The sequence below is a fragment of the Tetrao urogallus genome (assembly GCF_951394365.1).
Source record: "Tetrao urogallus genome assembly, chromosome: 1".
Taxonomy (NCBI): domain Eukaryota; kingdom Metazoa; phylum Chordata; class Aves; order Galliformes; family Phasianidae; genus Tetrao; species Tetrao urogallus.
The window spans coordinates 82,144,719-82,171,043 of NC_136813.1; the positions used below are offsets into that span (position 1 = coordinate 82,144,719).

General features: G+C 39.4%; 1 protein-coding gene across 1 annotated transcript; it reads left to right on the top strand.

The window, feature by feature from the left end:
- Positions 1 to 670: 670 nt before the first annotated feature.
- Positions 671 to 25,890, top strand: PRRG1 (proline rich and Gla domain 1; the record flags this gene model as incomplete). Its single annotated transcript, XM_079541527.1, is given in 6 exon segments — positions 671 to 691; positions 695 to 748; positions 835 to 878; positions 13,775 to 13,824; positions 17,911 to 18,071; positions 25,366 to 25,890. Coding segments are annotated over 6 exon segments (855 nt in total).
- Between the last annotated feature and the right edge of the window lie 435 nt (positions 25,891 to 26,325).

Below are 26,325 nucleotides of genomic sequence, written 5' to 3' on the forward strand. Positions count from 1 at the left end.
CTGTCCTTCCCAGCACTGCCAAGTTCTTTCTAGAGGGGAGAAGCAGCAGCACAACAAGGAGCTCTATCTGTCTGTAAACTTTTTTCACTTCTAGCAGCCGCCCAAAGGCTGTCAGTGCTGGGTGAGAAGCAGTGGGGGCTGGGAGGCCGCTGCACCGGGGATCTGGTGGAGCTCTGCTGAGCCTAACGCTGCCGGGAGACCGTCTCGTTCTTCTTAACAGGGAGTTGGAGGGGGCAGAGAGCCTCAGCATTCTCCCAGCTGCGACTGGGGTTGGCTGGGGTGGGAGCAAAACCGAGAGGAACGGAGCCAGTGGGTAAGGCTTCAGGAAGAATGAGGTGCTTGGGAAGCTCGTGCTTTGCATTACCTCTTTGTTATGGATGAGTCTTAATAACGCTGAGGAATACCTGGAGGGTGGTTATCTCGTGGATGGAGCCAGGCTGTTTAGTGGTGTGCAGCAAGGGGACAAGGGACGATGAGCACAGACTGGAGCACAGGAAGTGCCATACAGACATGAGAAAGAAGTTGCTTATTGTGCTGGTGACAGGGCACTGGAACAGGCTGCCCAGAGATGTGCTTGGAGGCTCCTTCTCTGGAGATATCCAAAACCCACGTGAGTGCTTTCCTGTGTGACCTACTGTAGGGAGCCTGCTTTAGCAGAGGGTCGGACTAGATGAGCTCCAGAGGTCCCTTCTGACAACTGTGGTACTGTGAGTCTGAGGAGAGGGACAGTTACACAGGTATTGGAATTCTAAATTAAAATCCTTGCCTTAGACTTGTTTTGGACACTTTGCTTCTGATTTCCCCTGATTTCCCATCTTCTCGCCATGTTGGCAGCATTGTTCATACAGCAGTTCGTGGAGTATTAGCCACAGGCTCAGGCTAACCTCTCACGCTTCTTCTGATGAACCTCATTATTGCTTCAGTCTAGTTCTCTGCTCTGCCACAGGATTGCTTATGACGGCTTAACATGTGCATGGGGTTTACTTATTTCTCTATAAGGAAACATGCATGTAACAGCACCGTCTTTTTTTTGTGTGTGTGTGTGTATATGTATGTATACAAAGCCAGGCAGACATATGCAGCCCCGTTCAAAGAGATGGCTGTGGCCAGTTGGGCCCTCTGTAGCACCGAGGGAGTGCCGTTAATGAAGTGGTTGTGGGGGAGGCCAGCTCTGTGAGGCAGCTGGCAGCCATAGGTATCCAGGAAGAGTGAGTTTGTGAGAGCAGTTCCCACTGCTTGCCAGGGCAATGAGACTAGAAGCCCGGAAAGAGGGGATGAAGGAGTTCTGTATAGAAATGCTGTACACAGCTGCAGAAGTGAGACTTTTTACTCATCTGTTCATCCATCTCACTTCTAGGTAAGGAAAGTCTGTTTTCCAGAGCAGGTTAAAAGAGCCTGGATTCCTGAGCACTTCTGTTTCCTTGGAATTGGCAAACATCAGGAAATCCCCAGGCAAAATATGGATTATCTTTCTCACGCAACTTCATCCAGGGATTTGCAGCCAAGTAATGCTACAAGATTCTGTGTTAGCTCAAACAGCAAAGCATTGCGTCTTGTTAATAACACGTGAGGTGTTGAGGTTAGGACACAGTGACATTGATTTTCTCTGGTTAATGGTAAGGAGTAACACTCAACTACAGCAACTACTAACATTGTCATTTCCAGAAACGTTCTAAATGGAAAGTTTTTTTTTTTTTTTTTTTTTATTTCAATTCAGTCTCCTCATACATCTACACTGAACTACAGTTAACCACTAAGTAATAACCTACTGTTCATTGCATACAAATTCCGGTTATACTCAAAGTGTGAAAGGGCAAAGCTTTCAAGAAACAATTGCTCATCTAAACCTGTACTGCTTTTGCATATCAAGCTCACAGATTTTGGAAAGGCACCCTTAAAATAAAATGCATTTAGTTAGTGCCCACACTTAAACAGTGTTTTAATGTTACTCTGTAGAGTCATGAGGGAACATTGAGGCAAATGCACAGACAAAATGTGCTGTAGCATTAGCTTGTTTTAGGCCATACCATTAGGAAACGTTTGTGTTTTCTGTGCTGTTTTAAGCAGCTCCTTTTTCCTGTCATCTTTTACCTCATGTTGTCCTGTCTATCTCTGTGTTCTCCTTCCCTTGTAAGAGCTTAACCACTTTCTATGCACATGATGAGGTAAATCACAAAATTAATAATACTCAGGAAAAAATAAGTCTGACCTGCATCTGACCCTGCATCTTTTTCCTAACCCAGCAGCTCTTAGAACCAGCTGGGTGGGTGAGGGAGCACACAACATGCAGCTGGTACCACTTATTCCAAGTGAGTGTAGTGGAAAAAATAATAAGTCCTTTACTCCTCTCGTACAAAAATCCTGTAAATCTTTGCTTTGTATGTTCCCAATTTTTCCTGGTTCCTATGGATGAGGATTTTATTCTCTGCACAGTCCTGTCAAGGTCTTTCACTTTCAGGCCCTCAGCTCGATTCTGAATTTCTCTGCTGCTTTTCATACCACCTTGCTCTCTCCTCTTGATTTCCCACCGGCTGTGTTTCCAGGGTGCTACCTTTCTCTGGCTTGTGTTTCTGTAGTGTTTCTTTTGCTCCAGCCTCCAAAGACAGTCATTCTTCCCCACCCCTCCCCGCATCCCTCGCTTCCTCTCTCACATTATAAACAAAAGTACTTGCAGTGTGCAGTAGAAAACAATGCAGTGCTGGCAAGGGAGTGGACTAAATGACCTAATGTCTAATATCTGTTCTCCTGCCAGCTATTTATATTCAAGTTTAGATGTCAGTAACACTTTGACCTTTTGAAATCTAATCTGACAATACCCAGACTTTTCTTTGTTTACCCTTGTTCTGTTTACTGATTCTTGTTTAGTAAAATTTGATAGGTGTTTGTGAGCTCTGAAATGAGCTTATCTGATTGCCATCAGTTTTGTTGTAGCACAGGTCAGCTGATGATTCGTAACATTTCAAAAGCAAAGCCTATCTGCATACAGGGTAAAGAAACTGTGTGGTCACTACCTAAAGTCACTCCATGTTTAGAAGGAAGTATATTTGTGAAAAGCTGATATATAAATGTTTTAGGCTGGAGCTCACTTTTACCCAAGCTGATAGGTAAGGATTATGTGAAACATCTTTGAAAGTTATGCAGCTGCTCAGAAATACACTTAGAAAAGGTGAGAAACATATTTGCACAGCCCAATATAGCAGAGTTTGCGTTTGAGGCTAAGACTTCCAAGACAATACAGTGGCACATCAATTTGACCTTAAATCCGTATCTCTAAATGAACTGTCAGGTGTGTAATATCTATTACAATTAGCTGTATTTCTAAGTGTTTAATATTGAACATCGAAGAATGATTCTTTTTTCACTCAGAAAACTTAGATTTGTTATCTTGCCGGTGGGAAGTAGTTTATAGGAATGCTACCGGATAGTGGCATTCGTCAGACATGAACTTTTGCACCTGCTTGTGGATAAACCTGCCAGGCTTATCAGTGTTCTATTTACTGACCCTGTATGTATACTTCCGCTTGTAGATCCTTACTTCTAAGCATTTGCTAAAGCTGGGAGGAGAAGCATCTCCCTTTTCATTCTTTTCCGAACCTTCATTCTCGCTGTAGTGGGAAAGAGGTTTCAACAGCAGTATCCTCACCAAACTCTCTTGCCTGCCTTCCTGTAGCAATGCCCTGCAGCATCTCAAATTAGTGCAGTCCTTGACATTTTCTTTCAGCGCTGCTGAGCAATCTGAGTATCAGAAATGAAATGGACTCGCTGTGCTATTTTCTGTTTGCTGCTGCTGCTTATCAGAGCTGTGGGCAGCAACAAAATAAAGGCATGACTTAGGATGAAGAACTGAGTGTGTGGCTTTGTAAGCAGCTTAGCCGATCTAAGCATGTCCTGCTGCTTGAAAAAAGCTCTTGCTTTTCCTCTCCATCCTTGTTAAATTTTGCATTTTGACTTTTTCCCTAATACTATATAGTCAACTGGACCAGGAGATAATTTGTTTTTAAACAAACTCAGGCACACAGAAGGCTTTCCATTAGCTGGAGGGCTGCCAGCCAGAAGCTGTGTTAGCTCAGGAAGCGGGACAATGTGGCTGTCTGGGGGAGGAACTACCTGCTTGGACAGCAGCTTTACTGGTGTTGAGCTAAGTGAAGCGGCAGTGCATAACTATCTTTCTTTGCTGTCATCATTGGAGAGCAGCAGCTTGAACGGCTGGTCCATGGAATTTCTTCCAAGAGGGGCAAGGACCGGTGAATAAATCTGGGGGGACAAAGTCAGGCGAGAAGCAGGATAAGAAAGCTTATCTTTTATGAAAAGACTGCTTGTGGCAAACTGTAAAGCCCAGCTACAAGCTCATCATGTGTACATTTGTCTTGGAAAAACTGAAATGTCAAAGTGTTTTCATGATGGCTATTCTTTTGGAGCTCTGGGCAAAGGTTAGATGGAATTTCTGTTCAGGTGACTTGATAGACATGAAAATACAAAAGGTTGAGCTGCAGCCACTGGTGGCAGAAAACCTAAGAAGGTTCTCCAGTGACTTCTGTAGTGTGTGTCATTTGTATGTGTATACAACAGCATTACCACATTAAAAAGAAAAAAATCAATGACCTTTTTGTGTGTATTGGAGATTCCTGTCCTTTTCCACATTCTCTAGGTGATGGAAAAGGTATACAGCCCATAGGGTGGGTGAGAAACCCACCATTTGAATCTTCTAAAAACAAATGTTGGGCATTGAAATGCAGTGGATGATCTTCCTGTTGCAAATAATTTTTTAGCAATTAACTCTTATCCTAATTGCATGAGTTTTTGACATAACTAAGATAAATCGTATCTTCAAATGTGGTTAATTTTTTGCGCTAATTTGGCATGTCAGTGTGAAACTGATTTCAATGTGTAAAATTTTCCTTGCCCTAAGTCTTTTAAAACTGATTTTTAAAGCCAAAATCCTTCAGAACGTTCTTGTTTTATGTATTTTTATTCATGCTTCCTACTCACAAGCGGAATGTGTAATGCACTGAATCATTTCATAAGCAGGAGAGCGTCAGTAGTTTTATTGTTCTCATTCTGGGAGCCGCTCTACTGCTTTCAGTGCTGGAAAGCATCAGAAATTCTTTGTAACTATACTCTGATACTGGTGGCTTTGTGACTACTGGAACTCTTTGGCTTTGTTTCTTGTGGAGTTATGCTGTGGTTGATCACAGAGAGGCTGTGACTTAAAGCTTTTGTATGGTATTTATTTCAAAATTAACTTGTCATCCAGGCTTTTCTTGAATGACAATGTTCAAAATGGTTCTGTAGTATGCTTTATTTAGGAAAACTTCCCCAAATACAACTTTATTTTTCTACTATTGTGTACTAGCTGACTGAAAAGGACCAGTGAGTATAATTGTTGGACTGGAGGACATGAGGAAGCTCCAGGAAGACACAAAGCCCTTTTGCTAAAGGAAAGCCATCTAAAAACAGGAAAACCCTTTGAATAGAAATACTGTTAAAGTATTTGGCATTTCTAGTAACTCTTATGGAATTGTATCAGTTTAAGATGAAAATCGGTACTTGATGTGTAAACCAAAGGCAGTTAGTTATCGGGACTTAAAGGGGATGCAGAACTAGTTTACTGAGAGGTTGGCTTCAATGGCAAATGCAGTCTAGGAAGTTTATACTTCTTTTCTGCAGAAGCCTCCGAGAGTGAAGGGGTGGAAGAGGAGAGGGAGACTGATAGAGAGGTTTGGGTAAAGCTGCAATGCAGAAAATGAAACTGCCTTAGCCCAAATCGGGGGCAGTGATCTTCAGTAGAGAGTGGGTGGAGGAAGAGGGGAGGAGGAATTCCTTCACTCCTCTTCATGGCTGAAGCCAGACTATCTTGTTACTATCTTGTTTTACTATGCTGCAAACAAGTAAATCATCTGGAATGATTGTGTGTAAGCTTGTTCAAATGTGTAATGCTTTAGAATATACAGTCAGGATGTGTGCACGCTTAATTTATATGGAAATTCAAGTAATGCTGATGAGAAGAGGAAAAAGAGGGTGGGTGTTATGAGAGAAGGAAGTAGCAATATTAAAGATATATTTTCTGCTTTGTATAAGGTACTTAACCTATAGCTGGCTGAAGTTCTTTTATGGTTTCTAGTGTCATATACCTTTGTGTGCTCTTTTTATGAAGTCCCCCTATGTGTCAGAAAAAAATTATAAAAATTCTGTAGTAGCAGTTGTTCCCCGTTATCATTTTTCCTGGTTATCATATAACTCAATAAGATGAGCCATATATTTATAGCTTTCTTATAATTATTCTGGCACTTCTGTGCAATTTAATTTTTGTGTGACTGGAAAATCCCATTTAAACATGCTCTGAAATGCCATCGTATGTGCGTTGCTTCAGGGGAAAACAGGCTGAGTGGAAACTTGTATGGAAATGTGCTGACGGTGCATAAATATTTGGAAGACAAGGCTTTGTTTGCACATTTCTCTGTGAAGTGCTACACTACACTTTTTATTGCTTCTGGATAATTTTTTTAAATTAAATGAGGTGTGAGACATTGGACTACCAAGCATGTCCTAAATGCAATTTCCAAACAGAGCTGAATATTCACCACACCTTTTCTTCACAGAAGAGCAAAATAAACTTTATGAAGTGGCAGGCTTAGATTAGTTATAAAATTATTGCGTGCACAGCAAATGCATAAAATGATTCACGTTTCTTTTGGCTATGAAAGTTCACGTTCTGAGCTTTTTTTCCGCGTTTCCCTTTTCTTCAAAAATAGCTTTAGTTTAGAATTGCTTTTGCTCCTTAACCTTCAGAGCAGTGCGACAATTTCAACAGCCTCGGAGAATTGAGGATAATCTTTTTCAAATGTACAGAATTGTCAAATCTTTCTTCTCTTCATCTGGGAAGAGTATTGGATATGGGCTGATGCAGCTGGAGGTTGAATTTTGTACAGCTGGTTTCTGTTATTGGGAAAAGCAGGAAAGTATTGTTTGTGACATTTGGGTCGTGGTTTTGATTTTTAAAAGAAGTGTTGGGGAAGAAATATCTATAAGGATTTCCAACTAGGAAAAATTGTGCATTTTTTTTAGCCTTGGTCTTGTCACCTTTTCTGAATGAGGTGAACACCATTCTTGCAATGAACATTTATTCTGGTGAATGGACTCTTGCTCAGGTACTGTTGCTTGACTTTCTGCGTCCTTTTATTATTGAAGAAGCTGGTAAGAAATTTTGGAGAGAAAGCTACTGAAAACAATGATAATGGAAGTCCTAAACCGGATTTTAAATTTGTAGCCTGTGATTGCAAGTTTCACTCCATGTGTGGGGTGCTTTTTGTCTGGGGAGTGTTTGCAGGGGTGGGAGGTGGCTGCATTGCCTCCTGCTTACCAGGTTAGCTGTATGCCTGTGTGGTTTTTGTTTTGTTTTGTTTTGTTTTACCCCCCTGGTGTTTCTGACCAAAACCTCTGATGTTTTGGGTTTTTTGTTCTTAGATTGGGCCCTGTGGTATGCAGTGCATCAGTGTTTTGTTTCTCTTAATTAGCTTTAAGTACGTTCAACACACTGGTTGAATTTGAGAAGAGTGGAGTCCTTTGACTAGACTGAATTCTTACCAGATTACCGTTTTATATCTCAAAGGAGAACACAGCTTTTGAAGATGAGACAAATGCATGGGCTGCTCAAAAAATCCGTTCATACTGTGATATGAAGTGTTTTGTTTGTTTGGATTTGATGTTTTTGTTTGCTGTTTCTTTTGTTGTCATAGTGTTCTGTAGTTTTATCTTTCTGTTTGTTTGGTTTTTCTTGTTTTTTTTTTTTTTTTTTTTTTAATTTCTAATTCCCTCCAGCTGTAGGTAAGCTTGGCGTTTTCAGGTTTTGCCCTGGAAATGGAGGGTTTGGGTTGGGCCTACTCATACTTAGCAGCCCATTCACTGATTTCTTGCTTGAAAGGAGTTTCATGTAATCTGTTTGTAGTCTGCATGTTTGTTGAAGGAGTTCTCTAGCTCCACAGGAAGTTTTGCTAGCTATTCACTGTTGTCCCATAACAACTTGTGAATCTTTGTTGAGAAATGATGTTATCTAGAGCTTCCTTCCTCACAGCTTCTTGCTGCTTTGCTTGTAGTCATGCACTTTAGATTTGGTTCAGCTTAGGTGTGTCTTATGGAAGCAAAACTCCCATCTGCCACCTCTTTCATTGCCTTGGTTCACATTGTGGAATCGTTTAAAAAGAATGAAATGAATTACTTTTGGCTGAAAGTAAATGTGCTCCGAAACCATACCTAATGCAGGCCAACAACCATACAGTATTCATTTCAGCTCATGGAACCAAATCGGACCAATTGCTAAGCAAAATTTTCACCATGTCTGTTGTGTTAGTGTTGGGCCCTCAGTACCAACTGCTTTGTTCATTAGACTTGCTTCTATTGCTCTGCATTCCTGACTAATGTGAGCATAGTCATCGACAGAGATAAATCTGCAGTGCTTATAGGCTATTATCCATGAGCGCTGTACTGGTTTCAAAGGATCCATTTATTCAGGCCAAAGTTTGAGTAGATACTATTGAAGTAGTTAACAGCCTGAGTTTGATTTGGAAGCCATCACTTAAACTGTAATTAGATCAGGGAGCATCACAGCTGTAATTGAAGCTATTTTCTTGTCTCTGTCACCTCTTGCTCTTTCCTACTTCAGTAATCTCAGTTCTCTTCTGTTCTCTACTATACATATTTTTTTGTGACCCAGCTGTTAACCAAATCACAATGTTCTTAGACACTTCCCATGTGCTGGCTGTGCTACTTTCCTATTTTCATTTGTTCAGCTTTGTCTTAGTAACTTGTAAATGTTTGCACATGCTGAGGCTGTAGGCTTGTTGACTGCCTACTCTCTGCCAGTGAAAATGGGTAATGATTTGCAGTTGTCCAAGGCACCTTCTTCCTGAAAGGCTTCCACAATGGTGAAACCCATCTGTACTTCACTGAAAACTTTGTAGGGTTTCTCTGTTCGTCTTAATCATTGATTTTCAGGGAACACTTAAGGTAATGCATGAAGAAGTCTCAATGTCAGATTTGGTTTAAAGGCATTGAAGAGAGCGAAAGTTAGAATGATTGTGTTACATAGTATCACTGTTTCTGATGCAATGCAAAATCAGGGTAAACATACAGCTTACTGTTGATGGTCTTATGTAAGCATGCATCATTCCCCCTTAAAAAAAAAAAAAGTAGGGGAATTGATTATTGCTGTGTCAGTGTTTACATGGGTTATCAAGTTCATTACTCCAAATTTGAATTCCCAAAGCAGAGTCATTATGTCTAACCTGTAGCAGTATCTTTTAATATCAAGCTTGCAGAAACTTGGGGTGTTTGAGTTGCTGCTACGTATGCTGAAGAGAAAGGTCTCTTGAGCATTTGTGTAGCTTTGGGTGTCAATCCTGCTGGTTATGTCAGCATTCATTTTTCCCAAGAACTGCCTCACATGTCCCAACGTGCTTGGAAACAATGAAACTAGCCAAAACCTTCTTCAAAAAGGAAAGTGGTATTTCTTCTCTGAGCAGGTGTCCTGCTTGCCAAAACGTGTGTGTTGAGAAATCTTTGGAAGGAAGGTAAGGAAGAGCTATCTTAACTTACTGAAGGAGCTTGACAGGGACCAGGGAATAAATAGCCAGAATATTATTGCAGCTCTAAAACAACAGGGAAAAAAGATAATAAAAGCTTTCAGAATGGATCATGAAGCTGAGGTAGAAGCTTAAGACTACAGCCTCAGCCAGCTGAAACATTGCCCAGTGGCAGTCGTGAGTGGCCTTTTCTGTCAAATGTGGCTCTGTAAGAGTTGTACTTAGCATGCAAGTTCTGGGAGTGATTCTATATTTTACTGATTTTAAGGCATAATGGCAGTCCCCTAAATACAAGCTTCTCTTACTGATCCAGGCTGTGGTTTCAATCCCTATGTAATCAAAATTAATGGTAATGTGTTATAATGCTGTGATTGGATAGCATTTACAAACCTGAAGAGTTTTTTCAGTTCTGTTTCACTCATATCCATGGTCTTTGTGATCTCAGATGGGACAGTTCTTTTATATCTGTCTGAGAGGTAGTTTCCAAAGTGTTTAATCTCTCTTCACTCCTGTCCTTACTCCATGGCTAGCTGCTGTTACCAACAGATCAAACTTTAAAAGTACAACCTTTTCCCATATCCTTAAAGCATGGACATCCTGCTCAGAGCAAAAGTAATATATTTCTCCAGTTTCTGAATTCATGTAAATCCTTTTGTGTACTTTTCCAGAGGAAAAAGGTTTTTTTTGGAAGGGATTGCAATAAGTAAAGTTGTAGCCTTCTGTAACATTTTCTTGCAAGGATGTAAAAGCCAAATGTAGTGGAAGTGGGATCCTGCATTTTGAATAAATGACAGTTTCATAATTGTCTGCCTTCCTGTGTAATTAATTATTGCTTTCATTTTTCTTCTAAACAGACCTCCTACAGGTGTATTTTGGTTGTTTCATTGCACCTGCTTTGGGGCCTGGGACTAAAAGAGGGGTGTTTGTTTTTGTACTGAGCATCTACTGATGTTTCACTTAGTGGTGTCCCTTGAATATATTTGCTTACATAAAAAGCTCCAGCAGAACCTAAATATTTATAGTTTGAAAATGTTTGTAGTTCTTTGGGGGCATCTGGCTGTAAACTGCATCTCAGTAGTCTCATTAATTGTGTAGGTTACGTAACTAACAACTGTATCCCTTGTTAGAGTTGTTTTGCAGAATGGAACAAAACCATCTCCCATTCCCTACCCATGTGCTGGAGTGTACATTTCTCCCCTGTTGTGAGAGGAGCCTGCTGGCTTTACTGTGCTCATAGTCCCTGTTAATTCAGCAAGTGAGAAATTGAGTGAGGAAGGATGCAGCTGCTGCTCTATACTATCCCTTAAGGATCCTTTCCTGATGTTTTGTGAGCAACAATATTGAAAGTAGTTTGGATTTATGTGCACTCTGTTAAATCCTCTGCCCTTTAATGGTATGTGGTACACACATGATTCAATTGAACTTGTGGTCAGAAAACGGAGCCAGGAGCATATGCGAACAGAATATGGTTATTTTAACATGCAACAAAACTTTACAGAAACACTGTCTTGAGCTGACAATTTTCATTGCTGAAATCAGTCATCCCGTTTTATGGGGTACACGATATTCTGATTTTTATGTTTGTACAGTGTGTACAAATCATGACCACTCAGAATTGAGGAAAAATACCTAAGTTATATTTGGGAAGAAATGCACAACTTGGGATATTGCTTCAAGACGTAAATTGCTACAGCGCTTTGGTGTTGAGCACAGACATGCTGGTAAATAGCACAGGCCTTAGTGCGCCTCCTTTGCTGTCTCATGTGTGCCTTAGAACTCATTGTATTTCCTACTGAGTCATTATATTTTCTACTAGAGGTGAATGGCTGATTGTTCAGTGTTTGTTGATCTGTTTTGTTCAGGGATTTTTCTACCGCGATGCTGACAGTCAAACAAACATTCAGACTGTAAAACAAATGATCATTTCTACGGTCAGATACATCAGCTTATTGTTGGAGTATGATGATTAGCTCAGCTATATTGCAGTCTGTCCACAGCACAGACTACTACTCTTGGAGGGCAGGAAGAGGAGAGTACACGTTAATATAGATTCCTGAAACATTAAGCATTAGTGTTACAACTGAGATTATATCTATGGGGTTTTTGTTCTTGCATTGGTGTTTGTGAATATATATGTATGTATATTTTAAATGTATACATATATGTTGTCAGAGCAATGTCTTCCATAAGACCAGTCCTCCCTTTAGTGAGGTTCTTGAAGACTGAAAAGCATGAAATTCTAAGTAAAAAGCTGGGTAAAGGAATAGATGAGTCAGTAGCAAGTCAAGATGTATGTGTAGTGTTGCCCAACCCTCTTCAGTTTTATTAGCTGGCTTATGAAGCAAAAAAAATTGATGTCCTTGTCTGCATCTGATCCCCTTTTCCAAACAATTTTTGAACTATTTAGTTGATTAGAACCAAGAATATCAGAGAGTAGAGGACTGAAATTTAATGGGTGACCTGAGTAGTTTCTCTGTGGTGGGAAAAGTCTGTTCTGTGGGCTTGACTTGTGTGTTTTCCCTGTGTAACAGCAGAGCATCACTGCCTGCATTAGCCTCTCGTTCAGCCTGTATTGAGGTGCTGTGGCAAGAAACTTGCCATGAGCTGTGGGGACACAGAGGCAACAGGAGGCTTGCAAATGAAGAAGTTTGGGCAGATACAGAGGTGGGGAGAAAAGGCAGAGTAGTATTTAAAAAAAAAAAAAAAAAGTGTTTGTAGGAAAACTGACATAGTTAGTTCCAGAGATCTCCAGATATCTGTAATTGCTCTGAGAATCTAATGTGGACTGTGGAGGATCAGTAAGAACCACACCTGAAAGCTGCAATACCTGTTACAGGGACTTTTTTCAGTTTCTTGGAGTCTTAGCATAGGAAGGGATGGTCTGCTGAGAAAAATCAACGCTGCAGGAGGAGGCTGTATACTTTTTTTTTCCCGCCAGAATATAAGCCCTCTGCTTCTGTGACCCTACTATGCTTAGTAATGATACACCAAACATCATGGTGGTGAGACTTCAGAGTGCTTTAATTCAATTTGCATTTATTTACCTTTGCAGAGACGTGAAGAACTTGCTTAAAAATTAGTGTACTCTCCATTCCACATTTCCTTTAGTCTCAGACCTACAATTTTATTTCAAGACTGGGAAGTGTTTGTAGAGCTTCATTTGTGAAAAGTTTTGCTGTCTGCTCTTGCTTAACAAATCAGTGCTGGAAGTCTTAACTTTCCCTGTTTATTGAAGCAGCTACAGCCAACATTTGTGCACAGTTAGCACTTTTTAATGGAGATGTTTGCATATGAGGTTTTGGTTTTATGGAGGTTGAGGGCATGCATATGGAATGATATGTTGATGTGTAACTTGACCTCTGAAGTAGAACTGATGCTAATCTTTAGGATTTGGTAATTCATTAGTAAAAAAATCTTTAACCTCATGTGATGTTCTGCCAACTTGGTTAGATAGTTGCAGTGTTCTGGTCCTTCAGTTAAAGCTTTTATTTTCTTAACTTAAACTACTGAAGATTCCAAGAAACTGAAAACAGCCCCTCAAGTAACCATTGCAGCTTCTTATTGACTGGCTGGTGGCTGTACGGTGATTCAGGCTGTTTCATGACTGTGTATCTTTTTGTCTTTTCTCCTTCCAAGATGTGGATAAAGTACGTGCAAGTTCATGTAGGGCTGGCTGGGATCCTTGAATGTATTGCAGGTTCTTTTGCCAAATCACAGGTCTTGCTTTACCTTTGATCTTAATGCATCCTGTTTTAATCAGCAACAGACTTTGAATGATTTCGTAGGTGTTCATTGAATGATTTCCCAAATCTGATCCATAGAATAAAGTTGGTTTCATATTCTCTGCAGGGTGAATTTGAGTCCTAGGTAAGATACAAGCACTTTCAAGTTGTAAAACAGGTTTCAGATCAGTTTAAAATGAAACACACCCATTTTATATCATATTTTCATTTTCTGAATATGGAAAACTTGAAGTGCTCACCATTTCTGAGTCATTTTTTATTGGATAGTACTCTTACACTACTGAAGTTATTATTCATGTGGTAATGATACAACTGAAAATGGAGATTAATCTTAACCACAGGGTTTCCAACATTGATACAAAACATTTATCTCGATTCCCACATATTACTATAAAATTTCCCAAGTTGATCATAATCCACAACTCAACAGGATGTTTCCTTTTTCGTTTTCAGATTTGATATTTGCAAGCTTTGTGCCTTGACAGTGATCACCATGGACAGTGGTAAGTTTAACTTGGTGATGAATGCGCATTCTGTATTGTTCCCCATGAAAGCGGTATTAGCATCCCCCAGAATTGTCCTCCTCTCAAAATCCTAGTCAGTTTGCACGGAAGTCTTTGCAATGGAACTGATTTTAGTGTTACGTATCGTGCAGATCTTTGTCCACACTAAACTGAATTGGAATTGTACTACTGTTCTAACATAGAATTATGATCTGCATGTAATATTTAAGTATGAGAGTGGTAAGGTGCTGGCAGAGGCTGCCCAGAGAGGTTGTGATGCTCCCTTACCCCCGGAGGTGCTCAAGGCCAGGTTGGATGGGGCTCTGGGCAGCCTGGTCTAGTATTAAATGGGGAGGTTGGTGGCTCTGCATGTGGCAGGGGGGTTGGAGATTCATGATCCTTGAGGTCCCTTCCAGCCGGGCCATCCTGTGATTCTGTAACCTGGCTGCAGAACAGAGGATACAGAGCTGATTTCCAGCTTTGTGTCCTTCTGTTTGTGTTCCTAAGTTCGTTTGAGTAACTTTAGAATCTCACAGCAGAAATCGCTTTTCAAGCTTTACAAGCGAACGCTCAAAACATTTTTCAACCTTTCTCCCCTGTGCGAATCAAATAGTTTTATTTATATCACCAGCAGAAATATTCACCTTTATCAGTAGCTTCAGTTTTCAATTTCAAGTGAAATGCTTATTTCTGCTGTTTGTGGCTTTTATATCCCTGAGTGCTGGTAAAGAGACAGAAAATGGGAGCATCAGCAGTAGTTTCAACAGAGCTGGCTTTGGTGACCACAGTGCCATGGACTTTGCTTTTGCAGCATTTCTGTGTCAGAATATTTTTCCCACACCGCTGCAGCCTGTTTTTCCTTCTCTACAGACCTGAGGTCAGTTTTCTTTAGTTGTGACATCTTCAGCTGGCAGGCTGACATACTTATCCTCACACATCCTTGCCTAATTTTTCTTAGTTGTAGTTGCATTTCACCTTGCACAGGTTTTCCTGAGAATGTATTATAAATTGATCTGGATGAATTACTCTCTCCAATAATATTGTCAAACTAAGTTTTTTTTTAATAGTTTTTTGATTCATAAAAACTTTGCTAAAAACCAAGTATTGTTTACGCACAGAGCACTACCTTGAGTAACATCAAAATGATTGTTTCAATCTTTATCTTGTATTTGTTAGTTGATCTTAAAGTGAAAAATAAGCTTAATTGTACTACTCTTATTCTAACCATGTTATTTTTTCCTAATCGTTTTCAGTTTCATATTAACAGCTGCATTGAATTCAGCAACATCTTTGTTAGGTGGGCATCCAACCCAAGAAGGATTATTCCACACTCCTATGCAGTTTTATAACTGAATATTTCCATGATGACAGTCAGAATACTAAATCAATGTGGTTTCTGCAACATGATACCATTATCTTTATAACATTCACGAGAAAGTGACAGATTCTTATTAAATCATTACATTTGTCAGTGCCTGCATCAAAATCGCTTTGATCAGTGCATGTATTTTTTTTCATTGCTGCTTTTTTTCTTGACTTCTCAATAGGCATTTAAAGTAATTATGAGTGTGCAGAACTTTATAAATGTCAGATCAAAACAAGCAAATGAACAATGTTGTACTTCGTTCTATCTAGTCTTACAAGGTCAAAAACTGTTCCTGATCTGGTCTAATCTTATTTGATCTTTTATCAAATAGATTCAGAGTTAACGCACGTGGCTTAGCCTTCTCAGTGGGTTTTTTTTGTCTTTGTATGTATTGTGACAGAAGAGAGACGCATCCTGAATTGGGGGGAGGGGAAGTGTGGTTTTTCTTTTAGAAAAGTATTTTAGAAATATTTAGCAAAATACTGGCCATTCTTGAAAATTGGATTGTTTTATGTTTGGGCAGCTTTGAACAGCTTTGCTGTTCTTCATCAGTGTATTTTGCAGTACAAATATATACTTGTTTTTGAAAGCAGGAATTGTATGTACTTCTTGAGAGCCAGTAGTTTCAAATCAGGATGTTTTCAGCTGTCTGTATTTTCCTCTTTATTCCTTTTCCCTCTGCATCCAGTACGAAGCTGTTACAGTTTCTCTTCTCTCTTTTCAAGGATGAACTCTATCTATGAAATGAGATTCCTTACGTTTTATCCCTTGAAGGAGGGGAAACTTGATTTACGGTGCATTATCTACTCCTTGTGACAGCACTTAAGAGAGTCAGGTCTGTAGCTTATCTTGCTTCAAGAAAGCTCACAAGAAAGGTTGGTGAGAAGTAGGTTGAGAACTGGCATTCCCGGTCACGATTGCATGGTGGCTTCCTGGTGTCACCAAATCTTTCATCTCCCCGCTTTTGGGTGATTGCTGAAGCATGTGGAAAACAAGCCAATTCTTCAGGCCTAGAGAGGAGTCAAGAGAATTGTGTGAGGAGACAGAAGCCATCCCTGTCCTTCTCTTTGGAGGAGAATTTTGAGTATTAGTTTGTTATTTAGGCAGTGAACTTAACACAGTAGGAAACGCCCATGTGCTCACCCGTGGTGGCTATCAGAAACCAAAGCTGCAAAAGGCAGATGTAGATCTGTATGCACAGAGTCTCTGGCAGCATTGTGAATAAGGTAATTTATACGGTGCATGAATACCACATGTATTCAACTGGAAGTGGAGGAATGACTGATTATCTTGGAGTTTGATTTTCAAAAACTTAATCCTTTGCAAAAGGAAGGTGATTGTCTAATGAATTTTAGCAAAGAGATTACAACGCGCATGCTGAATAAAATGAAATTAATGTGAAGTAGATAAGCCTAATTGTAGTAGTATTCCCACTGCTGAAAAATGCTGCCACATCTAACTTCAATAAAGCAAAAGTGTAGTGACCTATCTTTGTAGACTTGCAGGCATCCTTTTTTACTATTTAAATAAGAGGATTAGGGTAGAAATAGAAGACTGATTCATATCAAATCATAGATAAATCATTGTTTAAACCATTTGGTCTCAGTCTTTCTGCAGACAGTGAGAGTTTTGTCTTCATAAGCTAATCAGAGGTCCCAGATTAGCTGTAAATGAACCAGTGCAGAAATGGTAGCACTGATGAGGAAGACAGTATGAGTATGTTAATATGGCATTGCATTGAATTGTTAGCCCCTATTGCTAGCAGTGAGAGCCCAAGAACAGTGTTGCATTGATACAGTGTTCTTGCTTCCTGACCTAAAATACGTGAGGATTTTCTGTATTGTTCACTGCTGGTGTACCTTTGGAGTAACTCAGCCTGCTGGATTTTGAAGTGTTTCAGTTGTTACATGTTATTGTAAAAATCATTAGGTCAGGGAATTTGAGGGAAGAATGGAATCTTAAAAGAGCTGAAAATAATCTTCCACTTGAACAGAAAACTAAGGAAAGCAAAAAAAAGAGAATAGCTTTATCAGAACTTTGATTGTCATTTGTCATTATTTTATTTGCTTCAGCAAGTTAGGTGGGGTTCCGTGAATTATGTAAGAAGATGCAGTGAGCCTGCTTCCCCTACACCTCCAAAAGAGTTGATATTTCGTGGCTGACGTTTCTGAAATAAAGGCAGAAAGTCTGCTTCAAAGTTGCGTAAGAAAACAGATGGGATTAAACTTTGATAAATGGTGCTGTTCTGGTGTATACAACTGGGTAATATTCAGAAATGTTTGTAGCATCAAAGACTTCCTGAGTACTCTAGCTGTTGCCCTAGTTGTTGCCCTCAAGCAGTTGCAAATATCTCCTTGGATGTTCACAGACAGGTTTTTGTTTGTTCTGTGCTAGTTTGAAAAATCATTTTCACTGAGCACGTGGCTGTCTCTTCTGGGCACAGGCTGTTCTTAGGCACAGGCTTTGGTCTTGTTTAAGCATATAGGAGCACGATGCTGAATAGGGATCCATTGCATTTTTGATTTAGCAATAACTACTGAAGTTGTAGACCCAAATGTTCATAATAGTGAACAAAACAGAAAAGGCCTTTTATCCTATTAAATAAAGGGGAAGACTTTGAAAAAGAATGTTGCCCAAATGGACATTTTCTTTGAATAGTTTCACCATGACGTTTTGGGAATGTTTTAGTAGTGACCGTTATTTGCTCTCCTCTTATTCAGTGTTCTTAACAGAGGACAAAGCCAATTCTGTGTATAAAAGATACCGAAGAGCCAACAAATTTTTGGAAGAATTAAAGCAAGGTGATATAGAACACGAATGCAGAGAAGAAATTTGTACCTATGAAGAAGCAAGAGAAGCATTTGAAAATGAGGAAAAGACGGTATGTTTTGTTGTCTATATATAGATGGGGGGTGAGGTATCTTGCTATTAATTTGTGAGATATGGTGAATACTTGTGTATTTTCCAATATTACAGTAGATTTGTTTTCCTTTTGACTTGATTCTTTAAGTAACTGAGGTCTGCATTGGAGATGGATAGACCTCACAGCAATAAATTTGGAATCTTTTCTCCAAATTAAAAAAAATTTCAAAGGGAAGTCTCGAAGTAAACTTTGCTCATAAAAGTTTTATGCAGGTTGGCAGCTTGGGGAATATTCACTTTCCTTTTCTTCCAACTGTCATTATCTTTTATCATTATCTCTTTGGCAGCACTACTTACCTAAATAGCATGTGTCCTATCATCACGCACTTAATCCTAACCTCCATATCACAGATACTATTGTTTTTCTTGGTTGAAATGATAAGAGTTGTGACTGTTACAGGGAATGTATAGGAGCAGAAGTCAGAAGTCTTTGTTTATCTCACACCTTAACTTATTTATTGAATGCGTTCACGTAAGATGAGTGAGTGAAAAATCATTCTACTTAAAATAGGGACTATATCCCAGATGCTGGCATAGCTGGCTAGAATGTTCTGTGGCTGGATTATTCATAGTCTTAAAAGTAAACAAAGACAAGTGGCCTTCTTGAAGTTAACTTCTGCAGACCCTCACAACATACTGTTAAGCAGCAGCAATCTAAAACATAGGAAGGATAACAATTTTAATGGTGCCATATGTTATTCAAGGGCAGTGATATATTAACTTGACTGGAATGAAACAGATACTGCCCACACAGAATTGTGTAAGTCTGTCACTTTCTGTAATTAAAAGAAGCTTGTGGGCCAGCAGCTCTGCACGTAGTAGCTGCACAGTACATTGTACCCAGCATAACTTAAATTGCCTTCCAACAAATAATCACAGCATGTAAGTTTTGATAGTGTTGCCTGACATATTTAATGCAGTAAAGTCAAGATATTTTTTTTTCTAATTCAATACAGACCTGAATGAAATTAGATTTATCCTCAAATTCAGTCCCAAAGTGGAGAAACAGCTGCTAGAAAATGTGACTTGGGAAATTAGCAGGCAAGGCCTCTGGGTTAATGGGCAAAGTGGCACAGAGAGCAATATGAATTTAGTTTGGAATAACATGAGTGATATGTCTGACTCTTCATTGGCTGTTTTACATTGAAAACAACAACAGGAAAGCCTACCAAACATTTTAAGTTTCTGGCATCTTTTTGTTTGTGTCACACATAGGGAAGTGGAGAAGACAGAATGGAAACTTTTTCATTTATTCAAATGAAGCAGTAGGATGTGTAGTGTTTCAATTCCTATTCTTTCAGAAGCTCTAAAATGCATGCACAGTCATGTTTTTTACCTCCTAAAGTTGATGTGGCAATTCCCAATGATATCACTGCATAATGAAAAAATAGCGTGCACAAAACTAACACAGTACCACTAATAGCCTAAATATGTTGACTAATGATAGGTCAAACTGATGACCCATGATAGGACCCAAAGAAGCAGTATGAAGAGTGTCAGAGGAAGGTCAGGTTGGGTATTGGGAAAAGATTCTTTACCAGGATGTTGTTTGAGCACTGGAACAGGTTCCCCAGGTCAGTGGTCATGACACCACACTGCCAGAGCTTAAGAAGCATTTGGGCAGCCCTCTCAGTCACAGGGATTGAATTTTAGATGTATCTGTATGGAGTTGGGTTTGATGGTCCTTGTGGGTCCCTTCCAATTCAGGAAATTCTATGGTTCTGCATTTCCTCTTGCTTCAACTTCTTTTAGTCTATTAAGTATTTAGAAACATTTTGTATTTCAGTAGATAGCCTTTCCACTGCAGAGGTGTTTAAGAAATAGTAAAATAGAAATGGTCACACTTACTATTATGCCATAACCTTATTGTCGCAGTGCAGAGAGAATTTCCAATAAGATCCTCCTCCATTATCCAGTCCTATTACTGTATCTGTTTTAGTTTAGCTGCTTTGATGTCGGTAGCTTGCCGATGTGCAGCCATGCCTGACCAGCCTAATTTACTTAGTCCTTTGTTTCCCAGCTATATCCATCCTTACAGCCATTTAATAATAGTTGATTTCTGGGGACAGAGGTGCTGTAGAGCGAGGTTATAATATAGTATGTTTGTAATAATGAAGATGCAGTGATTCTGTAGTATAGATAGACAGAAATTCAAAAAGATGACGGAGCTTATTTATCTCATGTTAACTTTGTGTTTGTATGATTGCTTTTTTATATTCTTTTAATCTTGTCCACTGGGTTCTTCGCTTCTCTGAAGTCTTCTGGGGAGGTGTACATCTGAGTTTGTAATATTAAAATAATATCAAACAGTCCCCTCAAGTTATATTTGATGTTTTCTTTTTTGAAAGTTACTTAGAAGGTAGCATTGTGTGCATTAAACATACATACGTAAATGTCAGGGAAATACTGAATGCCTTTCATATTGTGTAGGCTTGTGGATTTTCATATCGTCAGAAGTATAATGTAAAATGATACAGTTAATAATATAAAGGTAATACACTCAGGATAGCAAAGGCTAGATGGCAGGAAAGAGTTTGCGGAACTCTGTGGCACTGAGTGGAAAAAATGAAATTCAGTGTTGACAAATGTGATGTGCAATAGGGGAAAAGGGATCATTCCTCATAAATATATGTATGTGTGTGTGTATATATAGATATACACGTGTGTATGTTTGCCTCAGGAACAAGATCTGAATTTATAGATTGTCTTTGAAGACTAGAATTTGTAATGCTTAGCAGTTAAACAAAAAGAAATAAAAGCCTGCATGTTAAGAATCCTAGGAAGGGAACAGAGAACAAAATGGGAAATGTGGGAAATGTAACTATGCAGTTGTTCACTTGAATCTTGAATGTGTCATGTATAGCTTTAAAAAGCAAATAAGTAGCTGAGGAAACTCCAGAGAACCCAGGAAGCTAACTAAAGATACTGAAAGATTCAACTATAGATTGAAAACTGTTAAATCAGGGAACATGTAGTAGATGTCAGTAAGGAATATGAAGATTGAACGGAGATGAATCGTGCAACATCCTTCTGACAGTGGAGCTTAAAAGGGTCTCAAAGGAAATAAAATGCAGGTTCAGAGCAAATAAAAGCATCTCTTCTCACCTCAGGTAGTGGAGCTGTGTGACTGGCCACAGGAAGAAGCTTACATAGCTTCAGAGAAGATGAAAACAACTGGGGAACATTGAATAAAAGGGTTCAGCTTTATCTAGTGGGAGTTCTTGAAGTACGAATATGTGAAAGCTGCGAGAGTATCACTCTCTACTTACGTCTATACTCTTCCTCTGACAGTCTGTGTTGTTTGTTGTCAGAAGGTAATAAATTAGGTGACCCCTACTCTTCATCCTGTAAAACTATGCATATGTAGAAGGTATAACCAGATAGCACTGTACGTGATCACTAGGCAGCTGTCAAAGGTTGTTGGGAAGCTCAAAGTTTGGCAGAAAGTGACTGTGCAAGATACCTGGGTGTGATGGAAGCTCACTTCTCATTTCTCATACATTAACTCTGGTTTTAAGGTGATACAGCATCATTTAAAAAAAAACAAACTCACATGCATTTATTCGTAAGTGTAAAAAGGCTAAAGTGCCTAGGAAGCAACTCAGAACTTGCCAGCACCAGCTCTAAAATGCTGTGATCAAATAAGATGTCAGTCAGTGTGTGTCTAATTATGAATGCTGGGTAAATATCTGGAAGAGAAAATGAAAAACTGAAATTGAGGGCGAACCAGAAGAAGACAGTGTAGCAAGTTTGCTCACTTCCCTTTATTGCTTTGTGTTTTTTCTTTTTTTTTTGTATCCTTTACCTACTGAACTGTTTGGCATACTATTAGTCCACCTAACAACAAGTCAGATGATTGACCAAAAGTCATTTGAGGCTGACAGTGCTGCCAAATATGGCAAAGGCTTCAGCCAAAATTCTCAGCAGGGTACAAGACTCTTTAACTTTGATGTGGACCAGTGTTTGGTTCAGTGTTCACATCCAGTTGACTGAAGTCAATTCTGTTCTAAATAGTGATAGTGAAATATTAGACATAAAGGGGAAAAAGAATGTTGCAAATTGCCCATAACGATTTGTGTGTGATGCCCTTGAGGATTCTCAAGAGCTATTTCAAACTGGATTTACCGACATGCAGTAAAGTAGTTCATAGCAGGAATTCATACTAAATTATTTTAGGTCTTTCTCATTGCAGTTACCTGATGCTGTGGCCTACTTAATGTAGTTTTTCAGCCTTTTAAGACATATCTCCTTCTCTGGAGATGTTCAAGACTCGCCTGGATGCCTACCTGTGCAACCTGGTGTAGGGAACCTGCTTTGGCAGGGGGGTTGGTCTCAATGATCTCTAGAAGTCCCTTCCAACCCCTACAATTCTGTGATTCTGTGATATGCCTTGCAATCCCAGCAGTGCAGTGCCTAAGGGTGAATGATTCTGGAGTGTCTTTTTCATAAATTACAAGTTCTTAGTTTCATCAAGTAAAAAGTCCTTTTTTGTTCTCCTGGTTTAAGAGACCAAATACTGTGGAAGGGATGTTTAAGTTTTCCAACTTTTAAATTACTCTTCAATATTCTGTATGAATTCTACAGTTATCTCCTGGAATTTCAGTATTTCTCCTCTTGTTTTTCCTTAGCAGATCATATGAACCCTCACTCTGTGCAAACTCATCAGAGTTCTCTGTGATTTTGTTTGGCAATGGACAGTACTTGACTTCAGTCAGGTGGTTTGTCCTCGTGCTACCACTTTACAGAGCAGCATAGCTGTGGGGTGACAGAGCAGAAGGAGGAGCTGCTTGGCAGTGAGAAACTCAAACCTGAAGTGTAGGTTTCTTGCAGTTCTGGTAATTCTGGAGGGAAGGGTCTTTATGGTTCCCCTCGATACCAAAACCTTGAGTCTAGTACACTAGCGAGCTCTTTTTCAAAGTGAAAAATTAAAACATTTTTTCAGTGACTGTTCTTCTTATTTTTCATCTGTGTGAAGACCTTTATTCCTGTCTCTGGAATACAGCCACGGACCTGAAGCACTATAATTTTTGGCAGAGGAATGCATGTCCATAGTCCCTTGGCATTTCATTTGCTTTGCTTGTAAATGAAAGTGGACACTAAACTACTTCAATCCTTAAGGCAGTTTAAATTCTTACGTTAAGCTCTTTATGCACCTGCCCAGTCACACCATTAGCTTGACCACCCCCACAGCCATATAACCTACTGTGAACTAGCTGCCCTCCACTCTGAAAAAACAGCTTTTCTGCTGTTTTGTCACCCTGCAGGGTAACAAGAAGCAGTGCTGGTATTTCAGTTTCATAAAGAAGGTACAGGGATATTTTCTCAGGTAGATACTGTTGAGCTAGAAGTAACATGGAAACATTAATAGAATACCAATTACAATTTATCACCTTACGTTAAAGAGGACAGGGTTCCTTACAGTCTGAAACATAAAATGCATTGCAAGGTCAAAATTGACTTTTTTTTCTAAATTTTCATCTCAACCATCTTCTACTAGAGTCTTTGAAATGAAACATCCTTGCATAGTTTATTTGCTGACTTCCAGCAAATCTTTGCAGCTTTGGCCTCAGAAACAAATGTTATACCATCTCCTTGCTGCTGGTGAAGTAACAAAGCAGTTAATTGAGAAGCTTGGTTTCAGTATAGAAAGCTGCAGTTAATAATGCTAGTGAATCTTTTTTTCCTGCTTTAGTTGTGTGTTTAATATTTAGTTCTGTTCAAACCAGATGGAAAGACAATAGGTAACAGGTCTTCCTGGCTGTGTGTAGATTTGATGGGGAAAGGTGGGGTGTTTGTTTTTGTAGGACTCTCTTTCTATTACGAAGAGACCCGACCTCAGTTGCATAGCTCTGAGATCAGTTTGGTTATGTTATCTGTCTGTGTGACACACTGTTACACTGTTGTGTTATCTGTGGTGACGCACCCAAGGAGGCTGTGGATGCTCCATCCCTGGAGGCATTCAAGGCCAGGCTGGATGTGGCTCTGGGCAGCCTGGTCTGGTGGTTGGTGGCCCTGCACATAGCAGGGGGGTTGAAACTAGATGATAATTGTGGTCGTTTTCAACCCAGGCCATTCTATAATTCTGTAATTCTATATGATTAATGCTGTTCACTTGGTAGTAGTTATAGAATGTAGTCCTGAACTTAAAAGAAAAAAAAATAGATGTGTATATATATAAGATCTGATCTGTCTGTGCACAAAGTCTGATACACGTGAGTGTATCATTGACTAGTTAAGAAATGATAGTCATTTTTCCTGGTGAGAATTTTTAAAATACATTCTTGCAAGATGTTGTTACTTGAAATGGTTGCTCACACAAATCTGAAGAGGTCACATCTCTGCATTTTTAAAGGAGGCTGCAGAGTTCAGAGTGCCTGGCATGGGTTTTGTTCTGCTTTATTTTTTGCTTTATGCATTGCTATAAAAAACCGTGGAAGTGTTTCTTGATAGGAGAGAGCGTACATTACAGATGAGGTAGGATATACTTTTCTTTATATTAGTTTAGCACTGCATAGCAAATGGGAAGCTGATGTGATCTTTGTGCTCCTGCTTGTGCATGTTAGTAATGTAACGAGATTGCTTTCAAGTACTAGTCCTCCTTCATCTGTTTTTTCCTTTTTATTTTCACTTTTCACTGTTCCATTTATCTATAGCTGCGTTGCCAAAGTTTCTAGAGTGTAATAAGCTGTGTAACATTCTCATGCTGCTGAAGCTGTGTTTACCTATAAACAGAGGATTTGAAGCAGCTCAGAATAGATTGACAATTGCTTTATGAGCCAGAGGATGGAGGAATTCTGAACTGACAATACAACATAGTTCTGCTTTGCTAAGATGGTTTGTCATTCCAAAGCAGTCAGACTGTATTAGTGTATTATGGTTAAAAAAAAAAAGGTAATAACTTTGAGCTTGAGTGGTACTGAAAAACTTAGATCCACTACATGGCTGATATGCGTGCTGCTTAGATTTTTTTATTCCTGTCTGTCTGCAGATTTGTAGATATTAAACTGTCAATACAGGATTATTACAAGTAGAGCAAGGAGTTGGTGTTTAAAAAAAGTCTTTTGCTTCTGTAATCGCATCAGAAGAAAATTTTATTTTATGTGCTTATTCATATCAGTTCTCATATTGATCATCAGTATTTGAAATGCTATTTTTTTCCTCATTCATTTAAAACAGCTTGAATAAAGTCTTTGGTTTGGTCTTTTGTTTTTAATGTCTTACCGTTTCTGACTTATCCTGTCTTGCTCTTCTAGAAGGAGTTCTGGAAAGTCTACAAAAATGGACTTCAGGGAGAAAGTAACACAGGACATAGCTGGTATTCATTTTACCTTGCATTTCCATTAATCATTGGCCTTTTTGTTATCCTCATTGTCGTTTTTGTCATATGGAGATGCCTGTTTAAAAAGAAACCGCGTAGACAGTCGGTGTACGCGCACAGGGGAGCCCACGAAGCGATAGGTGATGGTGCTGTGTCTGACGGCAGAGGTTCGCTCCCGCAGCCTCTCAGCATTGTTCATTCCCCACAGGAGGAAATGTTTGAAGTCAGTGGGCTCTCTCCGGGAGGTCTGAGCTATGCGGATACACGATCGGACTCAATATCCACAAGGCTGTCAAACTGTGATCCTCCTCCTTCATACGAGGAAGCCACTGGTGAAATCAGTGTGAGAAGAAGTGAAGCTGAACAGCACTTAGATCCACCCCCACAATATGAAGACATTATGAATTCTTGTTCAGCCAATGCAATTGCACTATCTCCTGTTAACACCAGTACTAAGTAAAACAGGAAGAATGCTTCTGGACTTCAAAACAAAACACAAAAACTAATCGTTCTGTTGCACTTTATCTTGGCTTATTATGCATTTCTGTAATTTAAGCAACCTGTATAATGAACTTCCCTTTTGTTTTAGATTCACTCGTTCTTTGAGTCACAGGTTTTTCTTTTCCCTTATAACAGTCCTTAGAAGATAAGGAATCTGTATTGTGAGCACAGTGCAGGTACAGAGATGGTGCTCTGTCATTATTCTCAAAGGTATCTCTGATTTGAGGGATGTTGCTTGTTTTATTCCGTATGCTGACTGCATTCCCCACAAGATTTGTGGAATCCCCTTCTCTTCTTGCTGCAGACTCTTGGAATTGCCTCAGGTGGGGAATCCTTAAGAAACATTCTAGAAATTTAGTTATGCTGAAGCAAACTAATTTTACAGTATTTCCTC